This window comes from Camelus ferus, chromosome 19, assembly GCF_009834535.1.
Source record: "Camelus ferus isolate YT-003-E chromosome 19, BCGSAC_Cfer_1.0, whole genome shotgun sequence".
NCBI classification, from domain to species: domain Eukaryota; kingdom Metazoa; phylum Chordata; class Mammalia; order Artiodactyla; family Camelidae; genus Camelus; species Camelus ferus.
The window spans coordinates 18,585,223-18,609,156 of record NC_045714.1 but is presented as its reverse complement, the minus strand read 5'-3'; the positions used below and the strand labels follow the sequence as shown (position 1 = coordinate 18,609,156).

At 47.8% G+C, this 23,934-nt stretch overlaps 2 protein-coding genes across 3 annotated transcripts in view; one reads left to right on the top strand and one right to left on the bottom strand.

The window, feature by feature from the left end:
• Positions 1-1,990: 1,990 nt before the first annotated feature.
• Positions 1,991-17,029, bottom strand: CRNKL1 (crooked neck pre-mRNA splicing factor 1). Its single transcript, XM_032461747.1, has 14 exons — positions 16,849-17,029; positions 15,109-15,261; positions 14,212-14,303; positions 13,312-13,470; positions 12,523-12,689; positions 10,490-10,668; positions 9,273-9,443; positions 7,654-7,845; positions 6,962-7,021; positions 6,295-6,375; positions 5,318-5,557; positions 3,845-3,946; positions 3,148-3,396; positions 1,991-2,364 (listed from the first exon to the last, which is right to left on the bottom strand). The coding sequence occupies exons 1-14, from the start codon at positions 16,897-16,899 to the stop codon at positions 2,179-2,181; spliced, it is 2,082 nt and encodes a 693-aa protein (XP_032317638.1). The 5' UTR covers positions 16,900-17,029; the 3' UTR covers positions 1,991-2,178.
• CFAP61 (cilia and flagella associated protein 61) overlaps positions 17,022-23,934 on the top strand; it is a 257,985-nt gene continuing 251,072 nt past the window's right edge. For both annotated transcript variants that reach the window (XR_004313074.1, XM_032461749.1), the window contains exons 1-2: positions 17,022-17,133; positions 20,347-20,497. Coding sequence is in view for 1 of the 2 variants with exons in the window: in XM_032461749.1 (XP_032317640.1) it covers positions 20,355-20,497 (143 nt within the window). In the remaining variant the exon portion in view is untranslated. The remainder of the gene's footprint in view (positions 17,134-20,346; positions 20,498-23,934) is intronic.

Below are 23,934 nucleotides of genomic sequence, written 5' to 3'. Positions count from 1 at the left end.
TCAAAAAAGACCCAGAATTGCCAAAGCAATATTGAAAAAAAGAACGAAGCAAGAGGAATAACCCTCCCAGACTTCAGATAGTACTAACAGAGCTCCAGTCATCAAAACAGCGTGGTATTGGCACAGAAACAGACATGGGTCAATGGAACAGAATAGAGCCCAGAAATAAACCCACAGACCTACGGTCAATTAATCAACAAAGGAGGCCTGAACATACAATGGAGAAAAGACAGTCTCTTCAGTGAGTGGTGCTGGGAAAACTGGACAGCTGCATGGAAATCAGTGAAGTGAGAACACTCCTCACTCCATACACAAAAATAAACTCAAAATGGCTTAAAGACAAAAATAAGACACGATAAATCTAGAAGAAAACAGGCAAAACATTCTGACATACATCTCAGCCATGTTCTTCTAGGGTGGTCTACCAAAGCAATAAAAGTAGTAGCAAAAGTAAACAAATGGGACCTAATCAAACACATAAGCAAAGGAAACCATAAGCAAAGTAAAATGACAATCTACGGAATGGGAAAAAATATTTCTGTGACAGACAAAGGCTTAATTTCCAGAATATATAAACAGCTCATACAACTTAGTAACAAAAAACCACCAACCAATCCCAAAACGGGCAGAAGACCTAAACAAGCAATGAAGACATGTATGGCCAACAGGCACATGAAAAAATGCTCAATGTTGCTAATTACCAAAGAAATGCAAATCAAAACTACAATGAGGTATCAACTCACACCAGTCAGAATGGCCATCATTAAAAAATCACGAACGACAAATGCTGGAGAGGGTGTGGAGAAAAGGGAGCCCTCCTGCACTGCTGGGGGAATGTAGTTTGGTGCAGCCACTGTCGAAAACAGTATGGAGAGTCCTCAGAAAACTAAAAACAGACTTATCAGATGACCCAGCAACCCCACTCCTGGGCGTATGTCCAGTGGAAACTCTAATTCAAAAAGACACCTGCACCCCAGTGTTCACAGCAGCACTATTTACAGTAGCCAAGACATGGAAGCAACCTAAATGCCCATGGACAGGTGACTGGATAAAGCAGTTGTGGTATGTATCTACATACATTGGAATACTACTCAGCCATAAATAAGAATAACGCGTATTGCAGCAACATGGATGGACCTAGAGATCATTAGACATTCTAAGTGAAGTAAGCCAGAAAACGAAAGAAAAATACCATATGGTACCACTTGTATGTGGAATCTAAAAAAAAGAGAAAGACTATGAACTCATCTACAAAACAGACTCAGACATAGTAAACAATCTTATGGTTATCAGATAAAGCGGGTGGGAAGGGATAAATTTGGGAGTCTGAGATTTGGCAAATGTTAACTACTATATATAAAAATAGATTTTAAAAAAGTTTTTTCTGTGCAGCACCAGGAACTATGTTTAATATCTTGTAATAACCTTCAATGAAAAAGAATATGAAAACAAATATATGTGTGTACATGCATGACTGGGACAGTGTACTGTGACCAGAAATTGACGCACTATGACTGCACTTCAATTACAGAAAAAAAACCCTGGAAGTAATATAGATAGAGTCCATGAGGAATGAACGTATTTAAAAAAGTGGCTGGGAATGAACACTTTACTGGGCACTTACTCTGTCCCAGGTATATTCCTTTTCTACTATAATCTTCAAAATGCTGTCATTTTATGAGAAGAAACTAAAAATAGAGGTTCGTATCACTAGATGGCAGAGCTGGGAATGGCACACACGCATGTCAGAGTGATTCTTAAGATGTGAGTAAGTTACAGGTTTCAGATGAAAGCAGAAAAATATCTTTATGAAGAAGACAAGTAAGAAAACTTTACCTTAGAAGTTACTGTGGAATGTAACTTAAAAACCTCTAGAAAAGGACTTTTTCAAGTCTGTGGTTCCATCTAACATAGATGCTAAGCATTACCTTAATTAGATTTCCTTATGCACGATGGGGACACAAAACATTTAGACTCAGATAAAGAAATCTAGCAGTTAAAAAAAAAATTCCTTTACTTGCAAATCCCACCCCTAACTAACCCAAGAGCGTTTTAAAAATAGTTCAAAAAGTAGTTGTCAGAGATTCTTATCAATTCATTACCAGTGAAATATCCAAAAACTTAACACGAATCACAAGAGTTCCAAAATGTAAATTTATAAAAATAATAAAAGGTCTATCAACAGGGACCAGAAGGCCCGGGTTCACTGTCCGCAGGGTCCTTGTCCGGGTCCTGCTCCCCAGCCTCCTTCTCCTGCTGCTGTTTCTTCCAGAGCTTGGCCATGGCCAGGAGCCGGAGGTTGGGCTGGTTGGCAGCATCCTCCGGGAAGATGTAATCATAGTATTCTTCCCAGCCCGCGTCAGACTACAGAGGAGAAGCAAGACAGTTAGAAGATGAGCTACCATGTGGCTGAAACGCATTTCACTAGAGTTTTCACTGGGAAACCCAGGGTTCAAATTCAACTTCTCTTCATTTTGCAAAATAACATCAAAGTCTACGACAGAAAGAACGAGGGCCGGGCCCGGAAGATCGGGAGTCAGTAACTGCTGTCAAATGGTGCTTCTGAGAGCTAAAAACCCGGTGGAAAAAATTCTAAAAATTCAAGCACAGTTCTCTATGGTCAACCAAGGAGGCAGTGGGAGTCTTCAACCCCATCTTGCAGTCTTCTGTGTCAGATTTTAAATTTCTCAAGATTTACTGAATCTTTACCCAGTGGTGAAGGCCGTACACCTGAGGTTAGTCTGGCTCCCCGCCCTCACATCCCACCTCCAACAGGGCGCTGAGCTCGCTTCCCAAAGATCGCTCTGGTTCCAGCTCCCACCACCACTTGCTTTGTTTCCAACAGCCTCCCTACGGATGGTCCTCCAACCAAGCCCCTCAAATCCGCCTGCAGGAGACGCCTTACACTGCCTGCAAAGCCTTCTCTGGATTGGCTCCGACCTAATGGCTGAGTTTTCAATTCCCTCCACCCTGACTTCCTGCTTGATGCTCCAGAAACACCAGACTTCACAGAGTTCCAGCAGAAGCCTTTGCCAACCTCCCCCTTCCTCGCCCCCTGGGGGGAGCACACACCCAGCTGTGTCTCCCCCCGACCCCCCGGGGCCTCAGACTGCGCGTGGGGATCAGCTCCAGGGGGCTCGTCCTTACCCCGTCATCAGCCTGCACCTTTCTTCTCTTCTTGACTTTCTCTGGCATGAGCTTGTCGACTCTCTCCTTATCTGACACTGTTCCAAATTCATCTTCAAAGCTTCGCCAAGATTCCAGCAGCATAAGTCTCTCTTCCTTTTCCTCACAGTTTCGCATGGTTTTGTTCGCCTCTTCGTAGATTTGTCTGCATTTAGCCACACTTCCTTCTTTCCCTGAAGACAACTCAAACTGTGCAAAACTGATCCATACCTATAAAAAAAAAGTATTACAGAACCAAATTAACCATGTCACCCAGAAAACGGTAATATGAGAACAAAGCTAACTTCCTGTTAATGACACCTGGACACGCTAACGTGTTCATCACTAGTACACCAGACAACGTAACACACCTGACTACATGCTGCAGCTGAAGCAGCCTGCTGCTTTCTATAGCCAATAAACTGGCTGATGTCGTCTTCAAATCCTGAAAGCTTAACTTTTTATTCAACTCTGTGATACAGAAGTTATTCACATGCAGTGTATTGACCAGGTATAAGCTTAACATTCCAAAGTCCTCTGAGGCTCACAAGCTCTCTGTAAAAGCAAGGAAGCCACTGAAAAATATATGTTTAAAAAATTTTTTTAAATACAGAAATGCACTAGTTCTTCAGGACCGCTGACACGAGGGAAATCAGCCCCCCTGTGAAGCAGAGGGTACCTTGACATGCTGCGTGCGCTGAAGCAGTCGTCGATAAAGATTCCGGGTTCTCTCAGTTTCTTCCTGCTCGATTTCAAAATCAATGTATGATTTCCAAAGCACCTAAGAAAGAAAACGTCCCAGGTCGGTCTCGACATTTAAGAAGCAACATGGCCCCGTCCAAAACACAGCCTAACTAGCACTCCGACTAGGACATCAGGAACCTGGAACTCTCACGAGTTAAGTAAAGAACAGACAGTGTGTGGATACAACAAATGACACTGCTGTTTACAAGCTGGACAAAACTGGCCAGGATTCTAGATTATGAGAAAAAAGGCCTTGGATTAATTTTTGGACTCTCTTTTGGAGTTTTTCAAATGTTGGTCTATCAAGAAGAGCAGAGAAACCTGCCAGATCTCCCGGGCACTGTCATGACCCTGCACATACAATGAACTTGTGGGGAGGAAACAGCCCTAGATCAGCCAGCACGCACTAGACACACCAGCTTTACCTCCACCGTGACTTCCGTGATGTGTCTGAGCTCAGCTCAGCAAACAGCCACTGAACAGCTGCCCACCTGCTCAGTACGGCCTGTCGGGGCACAGGGACGAGTAAGCCGTGGCCTGAATGTCAGGGAGCTGAAGTCTGGGGGGGCCTGCAGTCTGGGGGGACCTGTAGCCTGGGGGGAGCTGCAGCCTGGGAGGGGAGCTGCAGCCTGGGAGGGGAGCTGCAGCCTGGGGGGGGAGCTGCAGTCTGGGGGGGGCTGCAGTCTGGGGGGAGCCGCAGTCTGGGAAGAGCCACAGTCTGTGGGGGAGCCGCAGTCTGGGGGGGAGCTGCAGTCTGGGGAGCAGCTGAGGCCAGCTGGCGGGGCCGGGGACACGTAAAGCCCTGGCCCACCACAGTCAGCGGGCCTGGGGAACCATCCGGTGCAGGGGCGCGTTAGTGCAAGACCAACAAAACAGCTGAGCGAGCTCACTGGTTCCTGAGGGATTCAAATCGGTCCTAGCTGCCGTCTGGCGCCACCTTGTGGCTTAAGCTTGGACCCCGCAGGGATGATATGGGGCTCTGGGGCCGCCCAGGACTCCCCACAGTGACAGCAGCACCTCCAGGAACACCCCGGTTTAGTTAGAGCCTAAGCCAGGCAGAGCCGCGCCCGGAGAACCCGGGGACACGCAGACTCCGCCTGCGTCTCGCCTGCTCTCCAGGCGGCCTCGGCTGGGCTGCCCCGGCCCGCGCCCTCAGCCTTGTGTGTGAGAAAGGGAGGAGCCTGCCACCCACCCGTAACACCCAGGTCATCCTGCCCTCACAGTGCGGCTCTGCTGTGCTCTGGGACCCGACTGGGGGCTGCTTCCCCCACCTCCTGTCTCCGCGCAGAACAGTTCTAATCTGAGCGGAAGAGACCACAGGGCAGGCAGGGCGTCTCCACGCTCTAAGAGCGCACAGGCTTAGATGGTCACAGTGCGGCTAGAAGCCACATGAGCTCGAGAGCCCCACCTCTGGCATGTCCAGGCGCGGCTGACTGATGGCTAACTCGTAGATCGCCCGTGCTCTCTCGATGTCGCCAAGGATTGTCTCTAATTCTGCAAATTTAATCCAAGAGGTACAATTTTCAGGTCCAAACTCCAGGAACTTCTCATAAAGCTTCCGGCATCTGTCAAACTCTCGAAGCTGTAGCTCCAGTTCAATGTAGCCTTTAAACAGCTTGTTCTTCGGACACTTGCCTATGGAAGTTCCCTGGAAAAGAGGACCAACCGCCGTGATGCCTGCGTGGGTCTGACTTGTGCACAGACACCGCCCGCCTGCCCTAGAAGCAGCTCTCCGCGAGCAGGAGCCTCGGAGCATCACCACGGCGAGCCCCCTACCCGTGTGGCATCGGGCTGCTCATGCCTGCTCCTGACAGAGCCCAAAGGAAACCTTCCAATTCACTCGGGGGGCAAGAGGCTCTGTGCCCACGGGTGCCTGTTCAGAAAAGACAGTGTTGCAGAACTGTCTGGAAAGCTAGCTTGAATTTCACTTAGTTCCCCAAGATCTCCTAGGAACGTAGATGAGGGATGGACAACACCTCCCATAACTGAAGGCTCATCAAGGAACGAACCCTGCCTCACAGCCCACGGCCTGGTGAGGCATCAGAAGGATAACTGCTTCTGCGCCTATCAGGAAGCTGTAGAGCACGTGTTAAGAGGGAGGTGCATTCAGGGCACCCGAAGTCCTGTAGAGGATCAGACTACCGCAGATCTGATCTGAGCTCTAGCCTAAGATCCCATCTCTGCAGCCAGTAGCTGGAAGGTTCTGGTGCTGACACAGGACCATCTCAGCATCACTCCTCAGTCTTTCTTCAAAGGCCACGTGTTTTCTGACGCGTCTCAGGTGACAAGAGCACAGCGTTTCTGTTGCCTTCTTAGTACTAACGTGCAAGCACTAAGGTTTCAACTTCCTCCTCTACAGAGCGGCTTGATCCTTTCTTTACTTACCAAAGCTCTCCTGGCAAATGGTAAATTTTTCTGTCTTATTTCAAACTGTGCATATAGTAACCACATTTTGGCAAATGTGAACTAGAAAACAGAAGCACAAAAATTAAATTAAATTAAATTAAATTTAAATTAACAAAGGCCATAAATTTCCCTGAAGCTTCAGAGCTAAGACAGATGTATTTTCTTGCTTATAAGCTAAGATGACACTATTTAACAGAAATATGAACAGTAATCACAGAATATCCCCCTCTATCCTAGAAGGTAACTCGATCAATACCGGTTTCTCGTGCTGGAAAATCTGGCAGAGATCACATGTCAGCCATTTCTAGAACACACGTGTGTTCCCCACGCCTGCACATGTCCACTGGGGCGCCACCAGGCACCTGTGGGCTGTTCCTGTGCCTCCTCCTTCCACTCAATCTACCCCAGTGACCACCCTCCTCTGAAATTCTACATGATCATCTGTGTGGGTCACCTGTCACTTAACACAGGCGGTCCCCTCAACTGGATGGTAAGCTGTTTTCAGAGGCGAACAGCGTATCTTACTTATGTTTTTCGTGGTGGCGAGCACAGGGAAATCGTCAATAAATACTGTTTCACTGAACCTCACAAGTAACAGACACAGGATTTCGATGCATTTGGAACAGAACGCTTGGACCAAACGTACCTTTTTATGAGGAATTAGTTCCAGAGAGGCTTGGTAAACCTGTCTTGTCCTCTCGGGATCCTGCATCAGGATAAGAAAATTTCACAAAACATTCAAGTGTTACTAATGCTGATTTTACCATTAGTAAAAACGTGTACCCCCAACACTGAGTATGTTTCCTTCAGTTTTTATTTTCAAACCCTGATTCTATTTATGATCAAAAGTGAACTACCTTTGGCCACCTAACTGTGGTCAAAGACTCACCAACAATATAGGCGTCAAGATACCGAGTGTTTCTCTGTGGAAAGGCCTTTGCCTGAGAGCAGAAACAAAGACGTTCCACAGTCTCATGTACGAGCCAAAGGTTATCTTTTATTAACTTACACACATCCAGTTCCTGACAATTCCACTTGATCCTTACCAAATGCAAGGATGTGCAATCCAGCTAAGATCCCTATTTCTGAGAAAACCCAGGAAACTACAGATAATTAAACTAAGGGCTGGTTCACTGTTCCCCTGCAAGTTCCAAGTAATAATCTGGTTGTGCCTCAAGGCTTAAAACTCTCCACCAAAACTAAGAGCAGCCGAGCGGCGCCCACCACAGGCGTACAGAGGCGGGGACTCTCAGAGGGAACGTGCAGCTACGGGGCCGCGCGGGGGGGCCTGTCAGTCTGCAGCGGAAGCCCCGCCCTAGGACGGGGGCCCCGCCCGACCTTGGCCTCCAGCTCCTCGTACAGCGCGTAGTTGACCCACAGGTAGATGTAGCGCCGCCAGTGCCTCTTCTCGGGCACGGGCGGCACGTGCGCGACGGCGCGCTCGTACACCTCCCGCACCGCCTCCGCCTCCGCGTCGCTCTCCACCAGGCGCAGGTAGTCGAACCATGCGTCGTAGTTGTGCGGGTTGGCCTAGGGAGACAGGTCCAAGGGGTGGAAGCCGGCCGAGCGCTGCGCCGGCAGGGACCGGGAAGCCAGAGCCGGCACGGCCCGGGGAGCCGGAGCCGGCACCAGACCGACCTTCTGTAGTTCAGCTGCTTGTTTCTAGATTTCTTGTGCTGTTTCGTTTAAAAAATGCCATTCCTGAGATGTTATAAATAGAAATGGACAAGGAATATGGAACAGACTATCGGCCAGATGTCCCTCAGCAAAGCGCCTTTCACCTACACCAGCCTACTTCTCTGGACTACTGCTAATTTTTAATTTTTGTAAAAGGTATAAATGGAAAAATGACTTAGAGGCAAATATCTCAAAATCGGTTAATTGTTTTTTTTCTCCTAAATGAAGGAGCACCTGGTAATCAGCGAAGACCACTGCTGAGGGCAGCGCCCTGGGACGCCTCCCCTACAGAGGGGAAGGGGCCAGCCCCCACCTTCCCGCCCCCGGCAGCCACCGCACTGGGCCAATTAAGGAGCCCTGCTCGAGGGTCTGCCTCATGTGAGTGGGTGACCAGAAGTGAAGCACATTTAGAGCTGGTCCGTGAAGTCGTGTCCATGGGTGGGACAGTCACTCCTGGCCAGGCTGAAATGTGACTGTCCCACCTCCTGCTTCAGGACCCTCTCTAACTGCCTTGGTTCCTGCCTGTCTTCCAAGCCCGGTCCTCCAGCCTCCTGGTGACTGTAAACTTCCCAGTATCTATGGCTATAAAAACAGACTTCTGTTTCTGTAAGGGTATTTGTTTACATATGTGAGTACATACATAGCATTATATCTAGATTTAAAATTGCAATGGAATTATACCAAGCACACAGTCGCAAAACCAACCTTTTCAATAGTGACACATCTTGACGTACCCCCACTGACCTCATTTAACACCAGACTTGGTCCTTTGGAGATTTCTGAATTAACTGGACCAAGCAGAAGTATTTTTAAATACACAGCAGAAGAGTAAAGAAAAACATTACTACCTTTGAACTTCAATCAAAACAGTACCTTACAGACAGAGATGAGAATGGAACCGTAACTATAATGTGTCTTTTGTTCAAGCAGTTAAGCTAAAGGGTAATGAATAAAAACGGGGTTTCTGGATCAATCTCTGACTCTTCCACCTTCTTTCAAAAAAATGAGCTCAAATGGATTCCAGGTTTCTTTTGCTCAATTTCTACAGGACACAACCAGCAACCCACAAAATGACTTCCAACATGTGAGGGGCAAACCCCTGTGCGGCCTGCCTGCCTCTTCTACCAGCCCTGCTCATTCCCACCGGCCTGGAGTTGCTGCCTGTTTACTGCAGACAAGGGATGGAGGGAGTGATCACTGGGAGCCCCGACTCACGGCACCGCAGCCAGGGCGGGCCGGCAGGTTCGGTTACTGCAGCGTGGCGTGGACCCTGCACTCACCTTCACTTCTTCCTCATACTGGAATCTCCGTTTGCTCACGATGATGTCTTCGATGCCCCGCCTGTCACCAAACTTCTTCTCAAAGATGGTGTAGTTTTTAAAGAGCTCTTGGGCCTCCTGCTTTGAAATCCTGTCCAGGGCGTACTTGTAGATCACTCGCACCCTCTCAAACTGAAAGCAGACGGGACAATGAGCTTCCAGGACACAGGATTCTCATTCAAGTCACAGTGTGGGAAGTAATCATGACATCAGACGTTACTTCTAAGTCAGAATGTGAGGCCTCAAAACATGACTTTTCTTCTCCCTTCTGCTGAGCTGCTCAGTCAGGAGGGGCCACCGCACTCCCCGAGCCTCATGTGGAGCAGCCTTCCCCGCCCAGCCCACGGATGCCATCCACGCATGCACACCTCAGACGCCCCAGCTTGGTGAACCACCCCTGCCACGGGGCACTGGCTCAACCCGAGTCCTCCCAGAGCCCTCAGTCCCACACTCCTTGCCCCCACAGCCTGGCCACCTCTACCTTCAGCACAGCCCTGAGCCTGCCCCTCCCTGGGCCCCAGCCGCTCCATCTCCACTTCTCCCCTGACCGGTCCAAGTGTCCCACTTCTGCTCCAGCCCCCTCCCCCTAGGACAACCTCCATCCATCAGCCAGAGGCTCTCCTTACAGCAGGACTATGTCCCAGCTGCTCCTGCTTAATTAAAACCCTCAGTACCTCCATGGGCCTCAGGGCAGAATCTGGGCTCCCTACTGTGACCTGTGCCAGGCCCTGCACTCAGACCTCAGCTGACCCCTCCCGATCCTGTGTTATTTGAGCTACTTTGCGGAGTCACTTTCCGTATACGCTACCGGAGGAGAGAACTGACTGACTTGTGGAGAAATTCTGCTCTCTGCACTGAGGCCTCTGGGCTTCTTGTCTCCCAGGTTCACCAGACTCACACAGCTTGTAGATAACATTCTCATTCTCGGCTGAAAGACTTATTTTTCAAGCAAAGCACGACGAAGTCACGACACTTACGATACTGTCTCTAATTACTCACTCCCCACCTGCAGCTGAGCCACAACGTATGCTGTCTTCCCTGAGAAACCAGGGTCTTGTAACCTGAAACATTTCTCCAAGGGTAAGTGAGCGAGAACATGGAAATGAACGCAATGTGCACGAGCAGCACCTCCTCTAAGCTGTTTTGCAACGTAACCGAGTCCTTTCACGTCTGCTTACTTCTTTCTGATTTTCTTCAAATTTGGCAAAGGCGACGTACAGGTGCTCGTCCATGTGCTCGTCCCCGAAGAACTCCACGGCCCTCTCGTACACCTTCCGCGCGTGGGCAAAGTAGCCGTGCTTCTCCTCAAAGCGGGCGTACTTGGTCCAGTTCTTCACGTCGGGGTGCACGAGAACAAGTGGGGAGGGGGGTCAAAGAAACACCGGGCAGGACGACGTGGCTTCAGAACAGGAACAAACCCAAAGCCAAAGCCCCAACGACACACAGCACGGCTAGCGGGTGGTAAGACATGTCGAGGCCGAGACCACCCGACCTGGGCCCACCGAGGTCTGGCCTCCTCCAGGGCTTGCTCAGTGCTTTGGTAGTGGTCCACGCAGGGCTTTGCAGCCGTGAAAAAGCTGAGCCTTGTTACTAGCCATGTGACCTGGACAAGTCATTTCTCTTCTCTTAGCCTCAGTTTTATCATCTAGAAATAGAGAAAAGTAATACCAACCAACCCCATCCGATGATCGCCAGCATCAAATGAGAAAAATGTGTGTGGAACTCTTAGCCATTTCTGGCCAAAAGGACGTGCTCAATGTAGGGCACCTATTACAGCGTTTGCTCAAGAACATTAAAATTTCAAGTAATGACTAAGAAAAAAACACGTCACAAAAGGAGAACTGCTAACCAGAACCAAGAGAGAAAGCTGTGACTCACTACCTCACTTAACAGGATGTGTCTGCTCTGAATCTCCCTGCTTTGAGGAAGTCACTGATTCCCAAGTAGCAGCACAGCCAGCAGGGCCGCGGGCTCGAACCCCGCCTCTGTCACCCCCCGCCCCGAGACCCCGTCCGCTGCCTGGGCGGCCCCCTCTGTAGGACAGAGCGGTCCCTGCATCGCAGGGCTGTCGTGGAAATGAAATGACAGTACCCGCGCGGTGCTCAGAATGGAGCCTGGCACACAGTGAGCACTGTAAATGCTTCTGTCAGATTAGTAACATCAAAATGAGCAGTCTTGACCAAGACCTTAAACCTGCAGAGGGAAGGGGAGCCTTGCGTCCCGCAGCGGTCGTGTTCTGTGAAGTCACGCCGCCACCGCCGGCGGAGAGCACCAAACCACCGCCGCAGGGAGGTGGGGATCACACGTGCACGTCGCGCGTGGGCTGTGGTCCTCAATCCTAAAGACAGCTAATGCTGGTAGCTTCTACTTCATTTTATAAAAGAGAAAACAAGCTTCAGAAGTCTTCAGTGACTTGCCCAGGGGCCACCCACTACGCAGCCCCAGCCAACTGGCCCCAGAGCAGGCGCGTCCTGCTCTGCGCTGCACCACTCCTCCCGTCTCCCGCTCAGGTCACCTCTGCCTGAGAGCAGACAAGACAGCAGGTGGTCGTCTTGTTTGTCCTCAACTGGGACCATGTGCCTCGGCTGAGTCAAGTTTTCTGTCACTCTGAGCTTGTGTGACAACAACTGCCAATGGGGCGCCAGTACTGATTTTGGGATTACAAATAAGTTTTAGCAGGTAGAAGTCACAGATTATAAAGTCAACCACTTCCACTGCTGCGAGCACTGTCCCGTGTCATCATCCCCTCCTCACAGCCAGCCCGCAGCGGAGGTTTTCACTCCGTTCTTAAAGACGAGGACATCAGGTCACAGGCGGTCACTCCTGACACGCTGAGGTCCCCCGGCAGTCATTGGCAAACCTCTGGACAGACTCCAGTAAGAGTGCTAATAACATACGCCCCAGAAAAAAGCAGGCCTGGCTGCAGTGGCCAGGGCCCCAGCAGGTCATCTTCCTCAAGGAACCACAGTGTTAACGCCAAAATACAAACAAACCCAGTCTCCCTGGAAGAGACCCAACTGCCCAGACCACAGATTTACTCTGCCCAACCTGAGTCCTAGAACACACGCACGCAGTTCAGGAAGCAGGTGAAACTGCACCCCTGACTTCTAGGCCAACATCAAGGACCAGGCGTCGCAGCCAGGAACACCCCTCCCCTGAGAACAGCGCCCAGGACCCTACGGGTGCCACGCAGCCCTCGTCCAAAGGATATATCGCTCGTAGATGGCACGGGCGCGGTCCACCTCCTTGTACCGCAGCTCGAAGTTGATGTAGGAGTGCCAGGCCTGCTCCTCCGGCTGCCACTCCATCCAGCGCTCGAACACCTGCCGGGCGCCGGCAACGTTCCCCAGCATCTCCTCCATGTACGTGTACTTGTACCTTCAACAAACCACCCGCAACGCCCTCACTGTCAAGATGACTTCAGGAAGAGACGGCCTTTGGCAACTTCTAGCTCTGAGTTTGTTAACCGTGAAGTAGGTTTAGGCTTTATCTTCTCTAAAGGTTAAGTCAACATGCTTTCTTTTTAAAATACAAATCCGAAAAAGATGAGTCATTGGAAAAAAGGGTACTTTTTTTCTCAAAAACTACTTAGTTCAACAAGAGGTTTCTCGTGCATAAAAGTTACAACCAAAATTTTAGGGTGTTTTTTAAATTTTTATTTATGTATTTAATTTTGGGGAAGGGAGGTAATTAGGTTATTTATTTACTCATCTTTAATGGAGGTGCTGGGGATTGAACCCAGGACCTTGTGCTAGGCACACACTCTGCCACTGAGCTGTACCCTCCCCCATTAATTTTAGTTTTGATTACACAGCTATTATACATTGTGATTATGGCTTAACAAACTAAAAGACATTAAAAAGTACTGATAGTATATTTAAAGAAAAACTCGGATGTAAGGTTAAAAATATACGATTACAACCAGGTACATAAAATAAATACACAAAAGCACAGAACTTCATAGACCTCAAAAGGCCATTTTGTTAGGTCAGAAACTTACCAGAACTGGTTGACCCGAGGCAGAGTCGTGATGGCCCGGTCCCAGATATTTCGGGCGTGGTTCACCTGGCGATTCTTCATTTCCATTTCTGCATATTTCAGCCAGAGTGTGATATTCCGATAGTCCACATCCAAAGCACGTTCGTAGATGGATCGAGCCCTTGAGATGCAAGATTTGGAGGGTGTTAAAAGCAGTACGTGCGTGCAACACACGTGGCCAACTGTGTGAAACCGTCTGCGGAGCTCTGCTACTGTCAGCGCTGCCTGTGAGCCCGGTTCTGAGCGTGGGGAGGGGAAAAGATGCCACGTTCTCAGGAATCTTACAAAGACTTAGGGAAGGACTGACATGCACGTCATTGCAATGCGGTGTGACCAACGTTACAGGCAAGACCTGCATCAAGTAGATGGGAAGAAATAAAAATGTCTGGTGGCAAAGGCTAAGCAGCAGGTGAGAACTTGAGGAAAGTTCCAGAGGCCAAGGTGCGTGGGGAGGGTGCTCACGCCAGGGAGAGAACAGCCAAGGGCCAGGTGCACTGGGAGGACGCAGGGAGGCTGGACAACAGGAAGAGTCAGGTCGTGGTTTTCATCTTGTTGGCCACTGGGTCTCAGTGGATCAATTTTTATTAAGGAAAAAAATCCCAATATAGAGAAAGCAGATGAACCTGCGCCTCTGGCTGTGGAGCGGGTGCGGGCGGGGAAGCCCAGCCGCAGGGCCTCCAGCCCGCCCCCTACCCAGGACAGTCCTCCCACAGTGGTCCCTGAGGTCCCCAAAGGAGCCTTGGGGTTCCACGGAACAAACTGAGAATTGTTACCCAAGGCTCTTACTCGAGCCTTTTCCATGTTTTTGTATCTGGTGACTTACGAATCTCCACGCACACCATCCCGTGCTGGGCAATCTTACCTCTGAATCTCCTTTAGACTCTCCTCCCATTGTGCGTATTTTATCCAGTTACTAATCACAGTCCTGTTTTTTCTTATGTTATCTTCAAAAGTCTGGCAAAAGGCAGAGAGTCAAATTAAAGGGAAAATGACTAAAAATGGCATCAGCTTTTGTCTGTTAATCCTTGTACTAAGAAGGTTATTCATTTTGTTCTTATTTAAAAGAAATCACATCCTGGAATCCTTGAGAAAGAAGAACCCCACTGAAGAAGGTTACAGTCACAAGTGTTTAAAAGTCTTATATGCAAACAAAGAGAAAAACTTTAGGTAGAAAGAACGATCAGCAGAACTGTTGATATTTTCTTATTGTCCATAACAAGTGACATTTTAATAGACTCTCTACACTTGTTCCTAAGGAGAAAACATTTTTGACTACTTAGGTCCTCTCAGTAATGTCTCAGAAAGCCATACAGAACTCACTGAGAGGTTTAAAACAACCCCCACCCCAGGGCGAGGCAGCGGTCAGGTCAGATCCCCAGGCCCTCTTAGGGCTCCTCTGCAGGTTCCACTACTTCACACAGAAGGCGCTACACACGGGGGCACACAGCACGACCTCGCCGAGCCCACCCTCCTCCAGCCGTCAGCTGTTCCGCCTGTTAAACTTCCGCCCATCTTTAATTCCACACTGAAAATCTGTCTCTGGTGGATTTATCTCTTTATACTTTAAGACAGACAACTCATGGCAGGTTTTATAAAGTTCAGCAAAATGCAATCATCTGGTAACCAGAAGCTACACTCACATGGCTAGAACCACTAACCTTTTATCTTACCATCTCTCTAACCAGTGACGACCTTTTCCATCTCTGACCTACGAACTCCCCACCATGTCCACAGACCGAAGGATCCCGCAGTGACTGACCTTCCTCTTCCTTAGTTTGTAATCATTTAATTCTTCTTCATCTGTGATCTTCTGTTGAGGGGGAGGTGGAAGGAGCTCAAGCTCCCTTTCCTTAGCTTCTCTCAGAAGCTGCTCCGCAGTTATCTGCACCTCAGCGGGGGCTTTGTTTTTCACCTTTTGAGACAGGAGACAGTCCTATTTTTAGTAGATGCTCTTCACACGAGGTTTAAGAAACAAATGACATTTTTTTTAGGATGTGAACTTTGCAAACATTATAACAAGATGTGCTCTTTGCATGACAAGGTCTCTTTTCTCTATCAAACTAAATATATTTTAAAAACTTTTGTTTTCTATCTTTGTATCTATTACAAAGCCATAGGTAGAAGTCTCAAGAGAAAAGGTAGCCAAAACAGCAAGTTTTCCCTTTTAGAATTGTATAATGATAAACTTTGAAGCTGCCTAAGGAAAATTCTCACCAGAGGTTCTGTTTTGTCAGGATGTGGGCCATATCTGATCTAGCCTTTCAACCTCTATTTACAGAATCCTTCAAATTATGCCCCAGGTAGATAACTGCACTCGATTTTTCATGGCATTTCAAGTCAAAGACATATTCAGTAAGTTCCCATCACTAGACTGTAAGCTTCTTAAGGTCTTAGAGCTGTGCTGTCCAACACAGTAACCATGAACCACATGTGATGAGTCCAAACTGGGATCAGCTGTATATGTAAAACACACACTGGATTTTGAAGGCTTAGTGGGAAAAAAAGAAAAAACTACCTAATCAAGATTTTAACATTGATTACATGTTGCAAAGCCAGTATCTTGAATATACTAGGTTAAATAAAATAAATAATTGAAATTAACATCACCTGTTTTGACTTTTTACTGTAGCTTTGAGAAAACTTAAAGTCACATGTGGCTCACATTATACTTCTACTGAACCCGTGGAGCCCAATAAAAGTTTACAGAATTGAATTATAAGAAATATTATTTATTGCCCTGTGTGTAATGACGACGGTAGTAATGGTGATAGCTCATGTCTAACGAGTATTAAGTGCCAGGCACTGTGCTATGTGCTTTAAATGCACTATCGCGGGGAGTCATCTAAATGGTAAGTAAAGGACAGGCTCGAGAGAGCCTGCTGGGCTGGAAACAGACCCGAGGGAGAGTAAAGGCTTAGCATAGAGCCTGTCATATATCAAGCACTCGGCAAGTACTAGCCACCGATGGAAAAATCAGATCCTATCAGACTTCTGGTTTAATCAACTTAAACAATGCCAACACACAGCTCTTGTCATCTACTCTCGCTCCTTCCACTCTCAACTGGGCTAACTCCTATTTAGCCTTCAAGGGTCAGCTTAACTATCACTTCTCAGCAAAGTGTATCCGGAGACTCCTCGCACAAGCCCAGTATCCCATGGCATATTCCACTTGGCCTCACTGGCACTTGGCAAGGCTGCAATTTTACACTTCCTAGTGTCTGATTTGAGGGCTCCCCAGAGCCTAGCGCGCCGCCTAGCTCAGCTGAGCTGCGTGGAATGACCCCATTCCTGCCCCCGCAGAAACACCTGCCCAGACCACGGCCGCGCGGAGGCGGGGTGCGCGTCCCACCCGCTGACCCTCCCCCTTGCGTCTCCCTCGCGGCCCCGCACGGGGCGGGCAGGCTTCCGGGACCACACGCCCTCCCGCCCCGCTTAACACCGAGGCCGGGCCACCCCCTCTCCCAGGCCTCCTCCCACAAGGCCCCTCGCCGCCGCCTACCTTGGCCACCTTGGGTATCCTCTGCTTCCCTGCCGCGGTGGAGGCCGCCATGGCTGTAACAGCAGCCCTCGGGCGAGCCCTGGACTCCGGAAATTGGCCCCGGGGGCTCGCCCGCTCCGCAAAGCTTTCCAACAACAAGAGGGACTCCGGGACTGGAAGCGGAATTGGCCTCGGTGACCTTTGACCTCCTGCGCCGTGACGAAGGCAACGTCGTTTCTGTGGTAACCGGGCTGCGCGTCCTCTTTGGAGCAAGGGTCGAAGCACCGCGTCTGGAGTTGCAGGGAGGTGAGTTGTACCGGTTGTCTCGCAAGGAGGCGGGTCGGGTCCAGGACGTCAGGGGCGCCTGCCCAGGTAGTCTCCGGGAGGGGAATGACCGTGTGAGGACAGGTGGATCTGTGGAGCCGTGGCGCCGGCAAGGGGATCGGAACCGAGCTCCGGTCCGGATGCCCGAGGGCGGGGAAGAGAGGCAGGCCAGAAAACTACCACTCCCGGCATGCCAAGGGGCGAGCTGTTGTGGTCCTAGGCGGCCCGGCGCCGCGGTGCATTCTAGGACTTGTAGTCTCCGAAGGCCACGCACCCTTGGTTCCTGGACCGTTGTGACCAAATAGCACTAAGGCTAGTAATTAAAAATAACAGAAGGTATTTTAAAGCCAGGAAATAGAAAAAAGTGAAAGTAGATCATCAGAGTACTAGCAAATAAGTCAGCCTTGTCAGATAAACAGATTTTTAAATTTTCTGAGACTATGTCTTAGTTTCGTAAATTCTCTTAGCCCCAACGCCCTTACCTATAGGACGAAAATAACATTTCACCAGGATTAAAGAGAAAATCCATGTAAAGTGCTCAGTAAATGTTAGCTGGTATAATTCTTGACCTGCCTTCAAAACCAAAAATTAATTATGTGCACGCAAATGGTAAAAAGAATTTTTTTTAAAAAAAATGACTTTATTTTTTAGATCTTTGGATTTTTTTCACTGAAAAAATTGAATGAAAGATACATAAAATTCCCATTTCTCCTGTCCTACAGCCCCAGGTGCCCCACTATCAATATCCACCACCAGAGTAGTACATTTGTTATAGTCGATGACCCAGCATTGACATATCACACATCATCCTCACCCAATGTTCATAGTTTACATAAGGGTTCACTCTTTGGTGAGGATGATATGTGATATATAACTCCCCGAAGTGTGCAGATAATTTCCGATTTACAGATGAGGAAACAGGCACAGTGAGTTTAAGTAACTTGCTCACACAATTAATAGGCGATAGAAGCTGGGTCCCAGCCCAGGTACTCTGATCCTACAGCCTGTGCTCTTGACCGCAGCCCCATGTAGGGCACCTTCAGATGGTCAGGCTTTCCAAGTAGTCGGTCTCCAAAGAGAGAGTACGAGAGAGACTTTGCTGTGGCAGGGGCGGAGGCCAACCTCACCTAGGGAAAAGTTTACGTCTGCAGAGTGTGAAAAATATTTTGAGCCAATATATTAAATCTTGGAGATGTTATGTATGGTGTTTGTCATTTGTTTGTTTTGTTTTTTGGAGGGAGGCAATTAGGTTTGTTTATTTATTTTTAATGGAGGTACTGGGGATTGAACCCAGGACCTTGTGTGTGCTAAGCACACACTCTATCACTGAGTTATACCTTCCCCCAGAGATGTTATATAAATACTAAGGTTTTCTTCCTTTGCAAAACATGAAGATCTGCCGTTCTGAGCCCACATTTTCCCAAGGCAGCCCCTGGCTGGAACTGAGAGTATGTGAGTCCCCCTGTTCATCTCCATCACCCTGACAGCAAGGCTGTGAGACAGGGGCCTGTAGCCCCATGAGGTGGAGAGACAGTCCGCGCCACCCTATTCTGCCACAGGAGAAGAAGTCAGACTTGCTTGTTAACTGTCTGGGCTACAGAAACATCTGGGCTGTCCCGCTGTTGGCTTTCCTATCAGAGATGAATAAACTGGCATGGGAGACTTTCCTCTCAATTTCTGTGAGCTTGGACAAGGCAGGGCCACCCCAAGGGCTGGGTTTGCTTGGAGAGCACTGACAAACCTCCTTTTGTAAGCCTGTGAGGTTGAGGGTGGTGTGAATTCATCAAGTAGAAGGTGCTGGGTGAGGGTTCAGCACCTGTCCCCTTCCCTGGCACCCCTGTATCACCCTGCTCCTTGCACACACATACCCACTGAGGACTGCGGTTAATCTGAACACTCTCGGACTGTGAGGGTAGGGGACCCTTACTCCCAGAGGCACCCTCAGGCCACGTACACAGGGGTTGGGGGGGTGCAGAAGGAGATGCCCAAGCGGACACATGTGACCTGAGACAAGTCACTTCACCTCACAGGCCTCAGCTTCCTCATCTGACAAAGAAGGAGCTTGGCCCCAGGCTGTGTCAGGCCCTGTGGTGCTCAAACTCTGGCACTTTGGCCAAGTAAAGAGTGTGCAAGAGTAGAGCTCAACCACAAGAGCCCCAGAAAGCCCAGGGGCACAGCACACTGGAGAGCTCCACGTATCTGTGGTGCAAGACTGGCAAAGGTCATCCATGCCAGGGAAGTGAGAGTGGTCGCCTTTGGGGGGACAAACTGACTGGGGGCTAAGAGTCCGCCTTCCGGGGCGCTGGGGCACTCCCCCCGCTGTGCTCAGAGCCCGGACAGCGGCAAATCAGCTGCCATGTCTTCATGCTTACTGGCCACTACATAAGAAGGCATTTTTTCTTCAGAAGCAAGAAGAGAGGAAAAAGGAATGGAGGGAGGGAGTTGGGGAGGGAGGAAAGGACAGAGGGAGGAGGAGCAGGCACATGCACACTGAGCACTGAGATGTTGAGGGAGATGGAAATTGCTGTGTGGCCTCCTGTCCGTCAGCAGCCCCAGGGCGTCTTTCTGGAAGGTTAGACTCCACCTTTGCTGTCCTTAGAGATTCCTATGAGACTGGCCGTGGGAAAGGCAGAGTCACACAAAGAGAGCAGGTGCTTCATTCTGGAGCTTCTCAGAGACTTTTCGCGGGCCCAGCAGCTGCTCAGGAAGGCCCTTGCGAGCAGCGTTTCTGCCACTCTTTTTGGCTCAAACTCTCTCTCAGGCCTGCTGCCCCTCAGGGCTCCAGTTTGGGGGGCTCTGGAACCTTGGGGGCCACTGTAATTCCTGACCACGTGCCGTGGTGGTTGATTAAACATGAGGACCCTGAATCAACACATAATCCCTCTCAAGGTTTTTCAATCCTATTGTTAGAATATTTTCAAGCTGCTTTCTTGGAAACAAAGAATTCAGTTGCAGACATCTCTAGACAGGCGAGTTCTCAGAAACATCGTTCTCCTGGAGGGAAACGTGTCAGCTGGCTTTCGGGGACAGTCGTCCCAGCCTGTCCCCAGGAGATGTGTCCCACCAGTCCCTGAATGCCACGTTCACTCTGACCGCAAGGAAACTGGGGGAATGTTCCTTCCTGCAAGTACTGTGACCAGACTGGCTTGTCATCTCTGGCTAACGGTGGGCTGTTTTTCTCTCTTTTGGGGACAGGATAAAAAATGTCGATACTCACTTCTCCAAGAGGAAAGGCGGAAGTGGTTCACTGCCGAAGAACAGAGTCACACGATGTTCACTGTATCAAAAACCTCATTAGAAAATTTACCCAGAAGCTGTTTGGGAATCTTAACGTCATCCGTCTTCTGTAAGTACGGAGCACAGTGAGCTCAAGACTGTTTGTCGGTTTTATCACACACCCGAGAGGGCCTCCACTCCTTTGTCCTCAGGGGGCTTGTGGCGGGGAAGTCGGTAGCAAAAAATCTGCCCTCCTGAGAACAACCATGTGTAATTCCCGCAACAACATGTAAACTGGAAAGATTTCTCATGGGTTTTGGATTCAGGCAAACTTGGGTTCCGATCTCAACTGCCCACCCACTAATCCAGTCACCTGGGGCAAGTTAATAATATTAGCTACAGTTTCGAGAATTTATTTTCTTTCAGGCTCTGTGCTTTGCCAGCATGGACATATTTGACTCTGTGGTAGTCACTGTCATGTCCATTTTACAGATGAGAAAGTGGAGGCCCGCCCAAGGTCCAGCAGCTGGGAGCTGACAAAGCCTGGGTGTGCTCTTAACCACTTCTGTTGAAATATTCTTCTAAACTTCAAAGTATGCATACGGTTTTTTTTTTAAAGATCTTTTCTTCTCCCTGTCTTTTGTTTTTTTTTTTGGACACCACAATATAAATATGCTATTATCTGTTTCTCATTATTTTTACTGAATTTGATAAGAGGTAGCTCAGTATTTTGGATTTCATAAAGCTTCATGTTAAATACAATTGAAATGTTTAAACAAAGGCCAGCCTAAGACATTAAAATGAACAGTTTCTGATCCCCATGTTGATGAACATCATGTAAACTGGCATGATTTTGTTGGAGAGCTGGAGGGCAATATATATAAAATGCTCTAAAAATATGTATACCGATGAAATGATTTCAGTTTTTGGCATTATTGGGGATTAAACACCTTAATGATGTCCTCCGGATGGAAACATGTTGATACACACACACACACACACACAAAGACACAAAAGGACTATGCAGAAAACATGAAAATGAAATCAAACTTCAGGACAATAGCAGGAACCCATGCAGCTTTCTCCTTGAGGATTTTTGCTACATTTTAGAAACCTCACACTTCTCTTTTGACTGGTTTGCAAACAACAGAAGATAAATATTCTCTCCACTTGAGGAGGGAAGTTGTAGATTTCTTCATATAAAGCTGTGTTGTACTTTGTAAGGAGAAAGAGACATTACCCCCCTGTGTAAAAGTGGACAGTAAGGAAACTAGCCTGTTTCAACCTCAGCATGGAAGGAAGGGGGATAAAGTCCCCCCAAGAATTCATATGAACATGTTGATTTGAGTCTGTGTTAATTTCCTGTGTAGCTTCCCGAAGCTTCAGAACTTCCCATATAATGAATGCATTTTCAGACAACCAAAACTAAGTTAGTTTCCCATAGACTGAATAAAGTAAAGAAACTGGAGAGTTTGATTAAAAATGGCTGCAGGTTAGTATTGTGTCCGGGAGACCGGCTGAAATAAGTACAAATCAGGTCTGAAGGACAAGAGCTTCAGCTCAGACTTCAAATACTACTCACAGATAAAGCTCCAAGGAACAGGAGTTCACAAGTTCACAGTGAAAACCCACAAATGTCAAAGAAACACGCACCATTAGGGAGAACCAGCAACAAGAAATATACGCAGAATCAGAATCACAAAGACTTCAAACGTAAGTCAAAGAATGTAAAATAACCATGTTTACTATGTCTAAAGTGAAAAGATATATTTTAAAAGACCATAAAAATGAATAATGAGACTTGGAAAAAAAGTCTAAAAGACCATCTAGAAGAAACACAGTCAAAATTAAAAGCTCGGTGGATGAATTAAACATCAAAATAGATACATTTGAAGATGGAAGTAGTGAACTGGAGGATCAATGCTAATAAATTACCTAGAATTCAGCACAAAGAGACAGTGACAAAAAAATAAGGATGGAATATTTAATGACTAGGTCTAAACAGACTTCTAAAAGGAGATAACAGGAAGTGGAAGTCAGTATTTGAAGAGATAATGGCTGAGAACTTTCCAGAATTGTTGAAAAGCACCAGTTCTTACAGAAAGCCCAATAAATCCCAAAGAGGATAAATACACAGAAAATTCTACAACTAACCACGTGAGGATGAAGCAGGAAGACACCAAAGCTAAAGAGGATGTCTGAAAAACAACCATAGAGAAGAGATAACTGACCTGCACACAACCAGAGGTTAGACTAATGATGACTTTTCAGTAGCAACAGTGGTGCCCGGAAGACAGTGGAACGTCTTCAGTACTGGGGAGAAAATAACATTAAACTAGAATCATATACCCCGTGAAATGATTTTTCAATACCTAGGGGAAAATGGATGTATTTTTAGACAAACAAAAACTGGGTTACCAGTTAGTTTACCAGTGAACTCTGAATTAAGGAAATTCCTCGGAATGCACAGCAGGCAGAAGGATGACTCTCAGCTGGAAAAAACAAGATAAAAGAAGGAACATCAACAAAAATATGTGCAAATATGTGGGTAAATCTCAGAGAAGATCTAACTTGTACAAAACAGTAACACTGACTAATCTAACATAGATATTAAATATAAACAGTAAGTTATAAGACATAAATAATAAGTTACATAAAATACAGAACAAAAATAGGTAAATTGGGAGTCTTGTGATTAGAATGAAAGTAGTCTTAAGGTATTGCTCAAGAGGAATTGCCAGCATTCAAAAGTGACCCGCCCATGAGCCACACCTCCTGCATTAAGTCCCTCTGTAGTCCCTTCTTGCACTGAATCAGGCCTTGTGTCACCAGTGGAAACAGCGGAAGTGATGCTCTGTGACTTCAAGTCTAGATCATAAGTCTGCAGCTTCCACTGGGCTCTTGGAGTGCTCCCTCTTGGAACCCAGATGCCATGTTGTTAAACACTCAGGTCACGTGGCCACATGCAGGTGCGTCATCTGACAGCCTGGCCCGAGCTCCCAGCCAACAACCAGCATCAACTGCAGTGTGAGTGGAGCCATTCTAGGCATCACATGTTCAGATGACTCAGCCACAAGCACCATCTGACTGCCATCACCTGAGAGACCCCAACCAAAAAACTGCTCAGTCAAACCCAGTCAACCCACAAGGCCATGGGAGATAAGAATAAGTTGTTGCTTTAAGCCACTGAGCTTTGGGGTGGTTCGTCACACATCAGAGATAACTGGAGCAGAGGGTAAAGACCTTGTTAGAAATACATGTTAACGTGGCGAGGACGTTAGGGATAACGATAGGGGTAGAGATTGTAAGTTCTGGTCTATGGAGGGAGAAATGGAACAGGAAATTTTAAACAAACCCTGAACCCAAAAGAAGGCAAGAGAGGAGGAAGAAAGAAGAAACAACACATAGAGCATATTAAATTCACGTAATAGGAAGATAGAAAGAAAATTCAGCTATGTCAGTAATCAAAATAAATGTAGCTGAGTAAAATTTTTCAGTTAAAAGATAAAAATGGACAGATCGGCTGAAAACAGAGCAAAACAAAAAGCAGTCATATTTTACATATGA